A 16,108-nucleotide genomic window follows, 5' to 3' on the forward strand; every position below is an offset into this window, starting at 1 on the left:
GAAAAAATTCAGACCTTGTACTTATAGGAGAAAGGATTATAAAGCAGGTGTTCTGAACATAAACATAGAATTTTGATGGAAAGTTTTAGTTTCGATCATTTTAACAATTTGTTTTATATAATTCAATTCCTAATATTTAATTATAAAAATATGTGATTTGTTTAAATGTCTGTTGAAATACACTGTCTTTATTTCAATTAATTTTGAAAATAATGAAGAACTTAGTAAAATAATTGTTGTTATTGAGCTGGTGTTTTGAACAATAAAGCAACATGGAATTTTGACGGAAGATTTTAATTTAGAAAGCTTTAAGACGGGAGGTTTGTAAATCTAGGGATAGTATCAGGTGGGTTAGTATCAAAATAGTTAATGATATGGGACTGCAGCATGGCAGACTGTGAAGAGGTAGTAGTAGAGTTCAACTGAGCCAGTGGTACTTATGTTGATGCTGAGCGGAGGAATCCTAGAAGATCAATGGTCAGGATCACCAAGTTCTATCAAGAGAGTAACTGCAAAGCATCCATAGGGGTGGTGTCCATGGTTGTGTAATCAGCTAAAGAAAAATTCACCATGACTCAGGCTCCCAAATCAAATTCATAATAATGGAACTGGATGGCGATAGAGTCATGAGAATCCATGAAAGTAGTGTGGCTGGAGAGGGAGGGAGAGAGAGACGAACAATCATTTCCTAAGTGACAAATTCTGACCAAAAAAGAAAACAGAGATTGAAAACCAATAAAAAATGTGTCTGTAATAAATTTGAATACCAATTGCTTTACTGTCACCAATCTAGGACTGGCCATAAACAGTATGAGTGTGGTCCATGCTTCTGTCTCATTAATTAATTAATAAAAACAAAAATTGAAAAGAAAAAATATTGTGACAAAATAGGATAATTAGCAATGATGATTAATATCTCAATTAGTTTGTTAGTATTAGTTTGGAATACCAGAATAAAACTCAAAACCAAAAGCGGAATAAGAGGTATTAAGGTATTAATCTATGATTTTGGTTAGTCTAAATGATTAGTTGTGTGTGTGTGTGTGTGTGTGTGTATGTATATATATATATATATATATATATATATATACACACACACATACATGTATATATATATATACATATATATACATGTATATATATATATATATATATATATATATATATATATATATATATATATATATATATATATATATATATACACACACACACACACATACATGTATATATATATATATATATACATGTATATACATATATATATATATATATACACATACACACAAACCTATCACCATGGTTAGTATATGTTAAAGTATTAAAGCAGTTAATTAGTAAATCATTAGTATTTGCATTAGTAATGAGCACAAACAGTTAATGTTGATATTGGTTAGCAACAGCAGAAGTAAAAATGTTGCTGAGAATTTTCAGCAGTTTCCACATTTTTCTGTTAATACATCTTTTTGCAAATCCATCAATCATCACTCATCATTAGTCACGTTTATCTCTGATGGTTCATTGATCTCGGATCCAACATATAAACAAGCTGATTTGAACGAGCATATGTTAATTAACGAAGCAGTTTAATTTTCAAAAAGAAGAAAGTAGTAGTAGTAGTAGTATCAATAATGATAATTAATAATAATAATAATAATAATAATAATAATAATAATAATAATGATAATAAGTAGCATCTAAATTAGTTTGCTGAAGACTACTTGGCTGTTAATGCTATAGCTGGTTGGCTGGCTGGCTTTTCTAAGGTCTAAGGTTAACGCCAGATTTACCAAAGGGACAGTATGTAGATACCTTTTCTCATTAGAGTTAGAACTGGTTGAGAAGGCATCTTCAGAATGTTCTCCCTGCAGTCCATTATCAGACATTATATTAGCACTAGAAGTTGTTGAAGAGGTTGTAGCGTCAGTAACACCATCGTTATCATTGTCAACTTCATCATAAACATCCTCTTCATTGTTAGATATCTCAGCTCTGAAATGAAGATCACCTCATAACATTGGTAAGAAATACTTTAATGCAAGTGCGGAGTTGTGGGACAAAAAAGAAAAAAAAAGGACAAAAAAAAATAGGGAAAAAATAGGACCAAAAAAAAAAAAAGGACAAAAAAATAGGACAAAAAATAGGACGAAATAAAACGTACCACATTTTTTTACTCCTCCTTCCCTCTTCTCTTCCTCCTCCTTCCCTCTTCTCTTCCTCCTCCTTCCCTCTTCTCTTCCTCCTCCTTCCCTCTTCTCTTCCTCCTCCTTCCCTCTTCTCTTCCTCCTCCTTCCCTCTTCTCTTCCTCCTCCTTCCCTCTTCTCTTCCTCCTCATCTTTTTTTATACATTTTTTAAACATTTTTTTTTCTCATGGAAGAATTTGTATGTCCAAATCAACAAGGAACTATCTATTCTTAAAGCTCTCAATTCAAATCATTCGAGGTCTGTTGTTTGTTCAAGGAATCAAACTTATTTCTCAAACTTTGCTGAGTTGAACCCTCTCCCTTTCCCCTACGGTGTATGTGAAACACAAGGATCAATGCAAATAAGTGTGACGCATGCCAAAAGAGGGTCAACAGGTAAACTGCCACAACACTGTACAGTTAATTAAAGACCATGCAACACGTGGACCCTAAAACCACCAGCTTCATAGAGAAGGAGGTTTGTAAATAAACATCGGCAGTGGTGGAAATCGGTATTAGAAACAAGGGGTATGGTTAAGGTCCAGAAGACTGAGGCTGAGATAGTAGGACTAGGTACTACAAGCTACCTTTCTCTTACAGTTGAAAAGTAGGGGAGTAGAGTACCATGCCCCTGTGTGCCTCATATATTTCCATCACTGAACATAGGGAAAAAAAATAAAAGATACCAAACATAAACTATGATGCACATACACAAACATACACAGATACACATGTATATACAAACATATATATATGCATACAGGGTTGGCAGTATTTAATTAATTAATTAATTAATTAATTAAAGCTGCATTAATGAGTAACTTACTTGGCAGAGAATTCTGTGATAACTTCTGTTTTCACTGGAACAAAAGAAATTACAAGAGATTTACTTTGATAAAATTGGCAACAACAACAAAAGACAAACAGAAAAAACCCACAAAAAATAACAGCAAAAGAAACAGCAATAACAACAAATAAGGTAGATTCTATATGGTCACTCAACATGCTAGTAATAACAGCCAAATCTCCTTTGAACTACATGCTTATTGTCTTATAAAAAGAAGCATTGGCTAATGTTAACCAAGTTACACTATACCAGGTATGACAGAATGGTCATGGTTGGATTGGCTTTTGATCAGAGAGCTGTCTGGTCTGTTAAGACAGACCTAAGGCTAAATAATAACACCACCACCAACACCAACAAATTTCAAAGAATGCAGGAGCCAATGAAGGAGCCCTTACATGGTTAACCTGCTAGAAATAGCAGCCAAATATCTTACTACTACAGACTGAATTCATTGCCTAGTTTAACACCACCATTTGGTCCTTGGGTACCTTTAGTGGACACCACTATGTTGTAAGCATTCAGATCAGGTCTCTGGTCTGAAAATATCATTCTCCCCACTTCCTTTCTGCTACCACTCTGAGGCCCTGCGAAGGGTCATGGGCACTGCCTTCTCTGCTAAGAAAAAAAAAAAATAAATAAATAAAAGCAACAGGATGTAAATTGAAGGAGAATTGGCTGCTATTTCAAGCAGGTCAAGCAAACCATTTAGAGGTTCCATTGTTGTTTAACTTCAGGTTAACCCTGATCAGGTAGACCTGTGATCAAAAGCATTCCAATTGTCTTATGGGTATATATATAGGACTATGTTATCCAGTGTCTTTGTCTTTTTCAAAAGAATAGCATATGATTTGAAGAAAACTTGACTGCTATTTCTAGCATATTGAGGCTTTCTTCTCGGCTCAAAAAACCATCATCATCATCGTTTTAACATCCACTTTTTCAAGCTTGCATGTGTCAGATAGGATTCGCTGAGGCAGTTTTTCTATGGTCAGATGCCCTTCCAGTAGCCAACCCTCTAATTTCCATGCAAGGTAATACTTCCCCTGTGGCTGCCAAACATGTTTTTCACAGAAGACTGGAAACAAACAGCTTTGCTTGTATGACAGTGATATTCTCTTACAACGACCACATAATGTTAAGTCGAGGGTACACGCACACACACACACACACACATTTATGTATTTGTCAAGCTTCTCCTAGTTTCACTCTATCAAAACACCCACAAAGTTGTGGCTAACCCAGAGTTATTGTAGAAGACACTTATCCAAGGTGTTGTGCAATGGGACTGAACCTGAGACTACATTACTTAAAAGGTTGGTGATGAGGACTTCTTTCATCCCACTGCTCTGTTTCATTACTTGCCATATTAACAGTGGCAACACTGTATATCATACAGCTGCCATACAATTGAACTCTCCATAGCAAGGCTTCATTTTTGTTTGCCCATTCCCTGTTTGTTGTTAGGGCTATTAACAAAAGAAGCCAACAGTGACTAACCTGTATGAGCTTGTCTTTCAAGTTGCTTAGCCTTTAAGATGTTGCACTTCATTTGGTCAGAAGGAATCGGAAGAGCTGTCTTAGCTGTTACTTTCTCCTGATTGTTTTTCATTTCGTTTATATTGTTCATGATATGTAGCACTGGAGTGGGTTGTTCAATAGTTTTTATTTTAGAAGCAGCAATCTCTGAAGCATCTGAAAAGACAGACAGACAGTGTTTAACTATGAACAATTATGGCTCAAATACATTTACTGTTATTTAGGAAAATAATCAATGTAATGTATAGTGCAAAAATGCAGCGTAGACATCCAAGCATCATCACTATCTTTCCAATTCCTGCTTCATTTCACACAGAATCTTTGGTCCTCCAAAGTTGTCCCCAAAATCAGCCTAGCTTTTTTGGCTGTAAATTTTGGACTGGAAAAAAATTTGAGTATTTTGAAAAAGTTATTAGGTGCAAACATGGCTGTATGAAGGTTTAAGGGTCAGTCCTACTGCATGACATCCTGGGCAAGTGTTCTCTACTATAGCCCCTGACCAACCAATGCCTTGTGAGTGGATTTGGTAGACAGAAACTGCGCAGAAGCTCATTGTATGGATGTATGTATATATATGCGCATATATGCAGAAATGTCTGTGAGTATGCTTCCTCTCCAACAGTTAACAACTGGTGTTTGGTTTGTTTACATCTCTGTAACTTAGCAGTTCAGCAAAAGAGATCAATAGAATAAGTACCAAGTTTAAAAAATAAATATTGGGTCACTGTCATACATATATATATATGTATATATGCAGTGTCATTCATTTCTGATAGGTTGCAAAAATATGTCTAGCAATGGGGAAATATTACCTTGCTTGGAAACAGGTAAGGGTTGGTAACATGCAAAGTATCCAGTTGTAGAAAATCCGCCTCAGTAAATGCCATCTGACCCATGCAAACATGGAAAAGTGGCCACCACACATAGCGGTGTAATGTTATTGGATATACCAATTTATATATTAAACATTGTTTGTTTCCATCTGGTGTCTTGGATACGAAATGTCATAACAAAATTAGTGCTGGCTATAACATAAAAGGTACCCATGCTGGTGACACGTAAAAGGTATCCATGGTGATGACATGCAAAAGACAGACATAAAGTGGTTGGCATTAGGGAGGGTATCCAGCTGGAGAAACCAAGCCAAAACAAATGACTGGTGCAGCTCTCCAGCTCCAGTCAAATTGTCTAACCCATACCAGCATGGAAAACAAATGTCAAATGATGATAATAATGACGATGATGATGATAGGTCACCATTTTCATCTCTGTTTAGTCACACGGTATAAAATAAATGGGAGACACATCTCATATGTCATGAGTTGAGAGCTCAAGATTAAAAAACAATCATCTTCGTTGTTTTAATGTTCATGTTAATAGGCGCAAGAGTGGCTGTGTGGTAAGTAGCTTGCTTACCAGCCACATGGTCTCCGGTTCAGTCCCATTGCGTGGCACCTTGGGCAAGTGTCTTCTACTATAGCCTCGGGCCAACCAAAGCTTTGTGAGTGGATTTGGTAGACAGAAACTGAAAGAAGCCCGTCGTATAAATGTATATATATGTGTGTGTGTGTGTGTGTATATGTTTGTGTGTGTGTGTGTGTATATTTTTGTGTGTCTGTGTTTGTCCCCCAACATCGCTTGACAACCGATGCTGGTGTATTTAGGTCCCCGTAACTTAGCGGTTTGGCAAAAGAGACCGATAGAATAAGTACTAGGCTTACAAAGAATAAGTCCAGGGGTCGATTTGATTCGACTAAAGGCGGTGCTCCAGCATGGCCGCAGTCAAATGACTGAAACAAGTAAAAAGTGTAAAGAGTTTGCAGGCTTGCATGAGTCAGATGGAGCTTATTGAGGCAGATTTTCTACAGCTGGAAGCCCTCATTTATCATCAGCCCTCACCATCTGTTCTAAGCAAGGTAATATTTCCCTGTAGCTAGTATATTTTCACAGAATAATGTAAATGAATGATGCTGCTTATATGACAGTGACACTCATTTACAACTATATATATATACATGACAGGCCTCCTTCAGCTTCTGTGTATCAAATCCATTCACAAGGCTTTGGCTGGTCCAGGGCTGTAGTAGAAGACACCTGACCAAGGTACCACACTGTGGAATTGAACCCAGAACTAAGTGGTTGGCAAGCATCATCATAATCATCGTCGTCGTTTAACGTCCGCTTTCCATGCTAGCATGGGTTGGACGATTTGACTGAGGACTGGTGAAACCAGATGGCTACACCAGGCTCCAATCTGATTTGGCAGAGTTTTTACAGCTGGATGCCCTACCTAACGCCAACCACTCAGAGAGTGTAGTGGGTGCTTTTACGTGTCACCCGCACGAAGGCCAGTCAGGCAGTACTGGCAACAGAAACTCATTAAAAATCCATTTACAGATGATTCATAAGAAACCCATTTAAAATACGACATTTCATGCAAGACAACCTAACAGAAGACTCCAAAAGTGCCATGCAGTGTGACTGAACCCAAAACCATGTGATTGGGAAGCAAACAATCACACAACCACACCTGCACCTATATTCCTAATGGGATTAAATTTCAATGTCAGACATAGTTCTGTGTGCTTAATGTTTCTGCCAATTTAACCATTTATGAGCTTATTAACAGATTTCTCTATTTCTTCCATAACTGATCCAAGATTCTATGTTAAAACTGAATTCATTATACTATAGAAGAGTCATTTTAGCCGTTTTAAAACTCAAAAACTGTTATAATATATTTCTTGGTTATTTTGTGAAGTTTCAGAAATTTTAATTGCACATCTGTGACCGGCCTACTGACATCATTCTACAGAATCTGTTTGTGACTTACATACAGGGAAGTTTGTTTTTTTATAGGCTTTAATCCTTTAGAATTTAAACAGATTATATAGGGGGTGGGGTGCACAGCAAATATTCTACCCATTTTATGTTCAAACTGATCAGATCACCAGACCTAGCCTTTCACACTTACCCTATGATATCATTCAAAAAATAAACAAGGCATAGCTATGTGGTAAGGAGTTTGCTTGTCAACCACATGGTTCTGGTTTCAATTCCACAGTGTGGCACCTTGGTCAAGTGTCTTCTACCATAACCTTGGACTGACCAATGCCTTGGGAATGTATTTGATACACAGAAGCTGAAGGAGGCCTGTCGTGTGTGTGTGTGTGTGTTATTTCTTTACTACCCACAAGGAGCTACACACAGAGGGGACAAACAAGGACAGACAAACGGATTAAGTCGATTATATCGACCCCAGTGCATAACTGGTACTTATTTAATCGACCCCGAAAGGATGAAAGGCAAAGTCGACCTTGGCGGAATTTGAACTCAGAACATAGTGGTAGACAAAATACTGCTAAGCATTTCGCCAAGCGTGCTAGCGTTTCTGCCAGCTTGCTGTGTGTGAGTATGTGTGTGTGTGTATGTGTGCATGAGTGTGTGTATATGTGTGTGTTTGTTCCTCACCACCACTTGATGACTGGTGTTGGTATGTTTATGTCCCTGTCACTTATCATTTCAGCAAAACAGACTAATAGAATAAGTACCAGGCTTTAAAAAAAAAAGGCCTGGGGTTGATTTGTTTGACTAAAACCCTTCGAGGCCATGACCCAGCATGGCCATAGTCTAATAACTAAAACAAGTAAAAGACAAGGATAAAAGAATCACATCATGGAGATCTTGAAGCTGTGAGATTAATGCATGATTAATTCAAAACAGTGGCAGCGCAATGGCCCATTGGTTACGTTAGCAGACTCGTGGTCATAGGATCACGGTTTCGATTCCCAGACCGGGCCTTGTGAGTGTTTATTGAGCGAAAACACCTGAAAGCTCCACGAGGCTCCGGCAGGGGTTGGTGGCGAACCCTGCTTTACTCTTCCACCACAACTTTCTCTCACTCTTACTTCCTGTTTCTATTGTGCCTGTATTTCAAAGGCCCAGCCTTGTTACACTCTGTGTCACGCTGAATATCCCTGAGAATTACGTTAAGGGTACACGTGTCTGTGGAATGCTCAGCCACTTGCACGTTAATTTCACGAGCAGGCTGTTCTGTTGATCGGATCAACTGGAACCCTCGACATCGTAAGCGACGGAGTGCCAACAAATTCAAAACAATGTGAATGAATAAGCATTACATTTGACAGAGTTAAACTGAATGCTAAAGGTTTTCTCTCTTTTAGTTTCACTTGTTGAACTTACAGGAGCCATACATGTTTGTTGTATAATTGTTATTTGACCTCTTCACACAAGTCACAATTAGTCACTTCTAAGTTCCATCCTCTTCGTTATAAAATTGTATCATTATTACCATTACATCTCGTATTTTTTCCTATCTTTTTACCCTATCTCATTTTGTCATCATGGTTAGCTGCTTTCTTTCTAACAACTTTTATACTTCTCTCTCTCTCTCTCTCTCTGTCATAACCTTATGGTTTCTCTTTCCTTTTTCTCCCCTCTCTCATATAAACTCATGCTCTCTTTCCCTGATTTTTTTTTTTATCTTATCCTTACTTGTCACAACTAGACTTTTAATATGACATCCACCTACACATTAACAGCTGGTCTCTTTCTTTCCTCCTCCTCCCCCTCTCTTAATCCCACTCTCTTTTTCTCAAAAGCTGCTTCTCTCTCTCTCTCTCTCTCTCTCTCATTCTTTTTTTCACACATTATCTATTGAGAACATTTTGTGTCTTCCTCTCAATAACTACCTCCGATCTCTCTCTCCCTCTCTTCTGCTTGTGACCTACACTTCTTAAATACATAAATGTAACTGATATAAACTCTGTCAAACAGGAAGACTTTATATGGTTGCTTGACCTACTAGAAATAGCAGCAAAATCTTTTCCAAATAACATTCTACCATCTTACAAGGAAAGAACGCATAACATAATATAGTTCTGCATACACCTACTACCAGCACTCTGTTGGTTGCAACAACAAGTGTTCTAGTTGATCCACTCAATGGAACAGCCTGCTCTTGAAATTAACATGCAAGTGGCTGAGCACTCCACAGACACGTGTACCCTTAACATAGTTGTCAGAGAGATTCAGTATGACACAGGATGTGACAAAGTTGGCCCTTTGAATTATAGGTACAACTCATTTTAGCCAGCTGATTGGACTGGAGCAATGTGAAATAAAGTGTCTTGCTCAAGGACACAACATACGGATCTTTTTGGTTTTTGTCACTGATTACAATTATCTTCAAAAATATTTTTTAACATGTCACAAAGATGCAATTTTTGACACTGAATCCAAATCTGTTATTCATTTATTCTAAAAAAATTTTGCAAAAATGTTACAGTTATTCAAAATTTGATAATTTTCAGAATTTTCAGCCAATCAGAAAATAGCACGTTTGCCATCTCTTCCATCACCAGTGGAGGTGGGGCATCAGCATGTCAAAACATTAAACTAGGATTTTATAAAATAAATTATCTTTCTCATATCTCCTCCTCCTCCTTGTGCACGTGTGCAGCATCTTTGGTTTCTATGGAAACAGTTCCTTACAATCAGCTATGTAACACATGGCACTTCTTTGCTTTGGTTACTATGGAAATGGAAATTTTCGCCATTGTCACATGTAAAATACTTGTTTCTGATTGGCTAAAATACCCAAATTTTGCAAATTGTAAAGGCTAATAACATTTTAATTATGGATTTATATAGGACAAATGAATTTCCTTTTCATAATTAGTATACAAAACTTAATCCATATACCAAATTTGAAGACGATTGGGACAAAATTGTAAACAGTGACAAAAACCACAAAGATTCCAACATGTCACCAGGCATCAAAGCTCAAGACCTTACAATTTTGAGCCTAAATAACCTGATGACTAAGCCACACACCTTCACCTTGGATACATCATATCTAATCAAAACAGAGGATACAATGCAATGTCACCTTAAGGTATGGGCATACTGGGCAGTTGCCTGATGCCCTTGGGAGTCTAGGGGACCAATCTTGACTAATGTATGCTGTGGCTTGCTGTCAATAAATAAACACTATAGAGCTCAGTGCATTTGTTTTTCCTGGGGGCCTGTAATGTGGTTAAGGTGACCTTGATATGATGGGACTAGTTAGGACCAGCCTGGGGTTAAACAACAATAACAACTATCACTAACCGTGGTTCAAGATGAGTTTCTGCACAGATGTTTGATGTGCTAAAAGTAATAGCTCAATCTCCATCAAATCACACCTTTATGGTCTTAAGATAAAGGAATGACAAATTAGATAATGTAGTCCTAAATACATTGTGTCTGACAATAGCAAAAAAGATGAAATGGTGACAGTTGGAGGAGGGGAAGAAGGAAGAGTAAAGAAGAGGAAGTGAAGAATGAAAGACAGTGAAGAGGGAAAGAAAGAAGAAAAGAGAAGAAGAAAAGAAAGAAGAAAAATGAATGAAAGAAAAAGAAGGACGAGAAAGAAGGGGAAAGGCAAAAAAGATGGAAGAGGAGGCAGAGAAGAAACAGAAGAAAAAGAAAAAAAGTGAAGAAAGACAATAATGGATTATCAAAAACAAAAAGATTTGCAAAACCAATTCTCACCTCGTAATGACACTTCAGGTTTTTCTTCAGTGTATTCTGGCATTTGTGGTTTTTTCTTCATAGTAACTTTAGCAGTGGGAGGAGGGGAGATATCCTCTTTAGGTGGATGACAAGAGTCAGTAGGTGGGACCCCTTTTATAAGGGAGTCGAGACGTTCTAAAGCAGAGGCCGGAGCAGGTGACGGCCGGTCAGGTGTGACTGTGGTTGCAACGTTACCATTACTGATGTTAGAACTTTTGGAATTGGTGACCTTACTACCAGGTCTCTGTTTTGGGGATTGTGTCAATGTTGTCACCATTGAGTGAGAAGAGGAATCAAGCAGAGATTCTTGGCTTCCTTTTGTCCTGGTCTCACCATCAATGTCTTGTCCTCTCTGTACTTGTCTAAAAAGAGGGAGAGAGAGAGAGAAAGAAAGAAAGAATTAATAAAAAAAATTGAATAGAGAAAGCAAGAGAATTGTAGAAAAATAAAGAATTTTGAAGGCTGACTCTTTTTGTTTCCTTTGGTGATTGATGCAAGAATATGTGTATGTGTGTGGAGGTGCAATGGCCCAGTGGTTAGGGCAGCGGACTCGCAGTCATAGGATCGCAGTTTCGATTCCCAGACTGAGCGTTGTGAGTGTTTATTGAGCGAAAACACCTAAAAGCTCCACGAGGCTCCAGCAGGGGATGGTGGCGAACCCTGCTGTACTCTTCCACCGCAACTTTCTCTCACTCTTACTTCCTGTTTCTGTTGTGCCTGTAATTCAAAGGGTCAGCCTTGTCCCACTGTGTCATGCTGAATATCCCTGAGAACTACGTTAAGGGTAGACGTGTCTGTGGAGTGCTCAGCCACATGCACGTTAATTTCACAAGCAGGCTGTTCCGTTGATCGGATCAACTGGAACCCTCGACGTCGTAAGCGACGGAGTGCCAACATGTGTATGTGTGTTCATTCATATAAACCAGTTATTAAAATTTAATGTACAATAAATAGGTTATACTTCTACAATACACAAAATATTCTAACAATTTTTTATACAATTCCTAATAATATTTAATTATAAAAATATAATTGAATTATTTTTAAACATCAAAAGGCTATGAGAGTCCAGTAGAGTAAAATAAAAATCAAAGTGGTCCATAGGTAAAAAGAAATGGTTGAGAATCCCTGATATAAACTAATGGGATCTATTGAAATTCTGTTTTATGTATATTCTTATTTTTGTTATGATGCATGAATTTATTAAACTTCATAACATTGTTTCATTGTTAAAGATGTCAGTAATGTCTTTGATTTCCTTCTGTAGTAAAGACTGTTGTAAGCATAACTCTTGAATACAGATCATGAAACCTCCTCCGTCATCATTGTCATCATCACCACCATAATCACTAACACCACTGCCATCACTGCCAATTTCCTCATCCTCACTTCAGCCACCTCCATCATTACCACCCAAGAGTTGCAGATGTCCAAATTAATAGTGTGTTGATAGTGGTAGTAAAATTCCCAAATGATATCAATAGCTATGACCACATAGGTGAGCTGGCAGAATTGTTAGCATGCCAGGCGAAATGCTTAATGGTATTTCATCTGCTGCTATGTTCTGAGTTCAAATTCCACCGAGTTCGACTTTGCTTTTCATCCTTTCGGGGTCGATTAGATAAGTACCAGTTACGCACTGGGGTCGATGTAATCGACTTAGTTCCTTTGTTTGTCCTTTCTGTGTTTAGCCCCTTGTGGGTAATAAAGAATTAGATATCAATAGCTCTGACCACATTCTCAGGGGCATATAATGTAACCTTGGTCAAGACACACAACATCTCAATGGACAAGTCAACATTGTCATTTAACGCCTGTTCCCCATGCTGGTTTGACAGGAGTTGGCCAGCTGGAGAGCTGCCTGGGCTCTAGTCATCTGTTTCGGTATGGTTTCTATGGCTGGATGCCCTTCCTAACACCAACCACTTTACAGGGTGTACTGAGTGCTTTTATGTGGCACCAGCATAGAGGTTTTTATGTGGCACCAGCACTCATGAGCCCACAAGACTAAGATCTCTCAGCTGAGTGAGGAATGCACCAGGAATACCAGGGCTTTCAAGGGCAGAGTCGTTAGAGCATAGAGCAAAATGCTTTGCAGTATTGGTTCTAGTATTCTGTGTTCTGAGTTCAAATCCCAGAGGTCAACTTTGTCTTTCATCATTTAGGGGGTCTAAAAATAAAGTATCAATCCATAGCAGTAGATTGGTGGGACTGTTAGAACATCAGACAAGATATTTTGTGGTATTATATTCTGAATGCATAACATGGTAGATTTATCTGTCACCTGGCTTAACACTACACCCTGGTGCTCAGGTATTTTTGAGAAAGTCCAATTTGTAGCAAGCATTTGAAGGCAGGTCACTGGTTTAAGGATAACTTGCTCCCTTCTTCTCATTGACCTGGGGAGCTCCACAGAAAAAATAAACTCTCATTGCACCAGTCCTCCTCTCCTTGATTAAGTGGTAAAAATATAAATGAAAATACAGATGAAGCAACTGGTGTAGTTTCAATATTACGTACTTTCTGGACTCGGCATTACGTCGTAGCATCTCCTCTTCTTTCTCCTGTCTCTCAAATGTTGGCCGTCTTGAGTACCTTTGACTTGCTCTCCTCTCGAACTTGACACCACGCCGAGCTCGATTGATGGCAGCCGTTTGGTATTCTGTGTAGCCACTGTTGATAGGACAAGAAATAAACAAAGAGTAATCAGAAGAAAGAAAGAAATAATAATAATAATAATAATAATAATAATAATAATTATTATTATTATAATAATAATAATAATAATAATAATTATTATTATTATTTTCCTAAGAGACAGTATGTGTAAAAATACCAAACTGGGCTATGAATGACATCAGCAGAAACAATCTCCACAGCAAAATTGTTTTACATTTGGATGTACACACATGTGTTAAATATAAATATACACAAGTTTATTTTAATCACTGCTGCTCAGTATGCTTCTAATTAAAAGATAGGATGCTTCACATCTGCAAAAGAGATGAGACTTGGTTTTGAAAACCATTACTTTGTAAATCAGCATTGTAGTACATGCCTTAATTCCATCACAATGGAAAACTCTTTTAAATAGTTTCCTAAGATAAGATGAATATGATTTGATATTTCTTGAGATACATCAAAGGCATAGTTGTGTAGCTAGGAAGTTAACTTTGTAACCATGTAGTTTTGGGTCCAGTCCCACAGTGCAGCACCTTGGACAAGGGTATATTATACTCCCAGAGCCAACTCTGCCTTGTTAGTGAATTTGGAGACAATTTGTACAAAACCCTGGATGTGTATGTGTGTGTGTGTGGGAGGCATGCAAGTCGATCTGTGTGAGTATTTACATTCCCCATGTCTTGAGCTATGGACAGTGATATTTCAGACATTTCCCAGTCAAGAAATCTTCCAATAGCTCTGGAAGAGCATCTGACTATAAAACAGTGACTCAATAATATGTATTTGTCTAACTCATACTAGCATGAACCCCCCCACCCCACCAAAAAAAACCCCAGACATAATTTCGTTCAGACATAATTTGAACGAACAGTAGCATACATTTGTTGATAGTTCCTAAATAACAGGAAGGATTAACTTGCTCTACATGACACTTGTGAATTTCAGTTTGAAAAGGATTTTTTTTTCTTTAATTCTGAATGGAGATTTAAATTCCAGACCTTCAGCTTTTTAAATAATAATTTCTAAACTCTAAAATTCATAATCTTTCACACATATGTCTAAAGTTGCCAGTAGGTTTTGAGGAATGTACATTCTGATGGTGATATTAGCATATTGAAGATCAGAAGTATAGATAGTACTTCCAGTTGTTTTGGATCACAGAAGGTTGAAAAGATTCCCCTGCTTTATATAAATACCTAAAAACCATACACACATACTCACAAACAACAGCAACAACAATCAGGAATGGCTGGGATTTAGGGACAAAGAAAGAGACCAGCTAACATGCACTTTATGCATATGATCTGTAAGTGGAACAGCGAAAATATGCAAGATTCTTTTAAAGTTCAGTCATCATCGTCATTATTTAACACTTGTCTTTCATGTTGACATAGGTTGGACAGTTCAACAGTTTCTGACAAGTCAGAGGATGACATCAAGCTCCAATGTCTGCTTTGGCATCGTTTCTGCAGCTAGATGCCCTTCCTAATGCCAATCACTTTACAGAATTTAATGGGTGCTCTCTTTGTGACAAAAGCTATAGTGAAAGACAAAGAAAAAGCTCCCTTGACTGGGTGGAGTTGAAATAGAGAGAGAAGTTGCTTTCTACCATATGTTCAGAGATTAAAGTAGAACAGGAAAAGGTGTCTTGCTGTAGAAGAGATATTATGCAACAATTATAATTGTTGCTATTCAAATTCCAATGATAGAACTTTTGTTTCTTTTTTAGAAACCAGCTCCCTCTTTTTATGAAGAATACTAATGAATAAATATATTAAAAAAAAGTGAACATACATGACATTTAAAGAAAACCTGATTTGTAATTTTAGGGATAAAAATAGATTTTAAAAATAGATAAATAAACAGTGATGGTGCTCCAGCATAGCCACAGCATTTGGACCGGAACACATAAAGGAATACAGAAAAACCAGATACTGACCTGTATCGAAAGCGTGATCCCATTCTAAAGAAGTTCTGCCTTGCATTGGCTCCTTTCAGGGGCTTCTTCAGTCGGAAGAAGGCATGATGTTCCACCGCACACTTCCATAGATGCTTACATGCTTTGCGGTCTTGCAGGCGAAACAAGAAGGTGTGTTCCTGTTCATTGCCCTGTCATGGACAAAAGTGGAAGAGACAAAAAGAGAAGGTGATTATGGATGTATGTATCTCTCTCTCTCTCTCTCTCTCTCTCTCTCTATATATATATATATATATATATACATATATATATACATATATATATACATATATATATATATATATATATATATATATATATATATA

General features: G+C 37.5%; 1 protein-coding gene across 5 annotated transcripts in view; it reads right to left on the reverse strand.

Moving 5' to 3' along the window:
* LOC106884072 (band 4.1-like protein 5) overlaps positions 1-16,108 on the reverse strand; it is a 233,425-nt gene that overhangs the window by 11,973 nt on the left and 205,344 nt on the right. For 2 of the 5 annotated variants that reach the window (XM_052974298.1, XM_052974294.1), the window contains exons 10-15: positions 15,765-15,934; positions 13,664-13,816; positions 11,123-11,505; positions 4,529-4,723; positions 3,011-3,044; positions 1,813-1,992 (exon numbers count right to left, since the gene is read on the reverse strand). In XM_052974298.1, the coding sequence (XP_052830258.1) occupies positions 1,813-1,992; positions 3,011-3,044; positions 4,529-4,723; positions 11,123-11,505; positions 13,664-13,816; positions 15,765-15,934 (1,115 nt within the window). The remainder of the gene's footprint in view (positions 1-1,812; positions 1,993-3,010; positions 3,045-4,528; positions 4,724-11,122; positions 11,506-13,663; positions 13,817-15,764; positions 15,935-16,108) is intronic. The other 3 variants (XM_052974296.1, XM_052974295.1, XM_052974297.1) reach the window with 3 other exon arrangements.

The sequence above is a fragment of the Octopus bimaculoides genome, chromosome 18 (genome assembly GCF_001194135.2).
Source record: "Octopus bimaculoides isolate UCB-OBI-ISO-001 chromosome 18, ASM119413v2, whole genome shotgun sequence".
NCBI classification, from domain to species: Eukaryota; Metazoa; Mollusca; class Cephalopoda; order Octopoda; family Octopodidae; genus Octopus; species Octopus bimaculoides.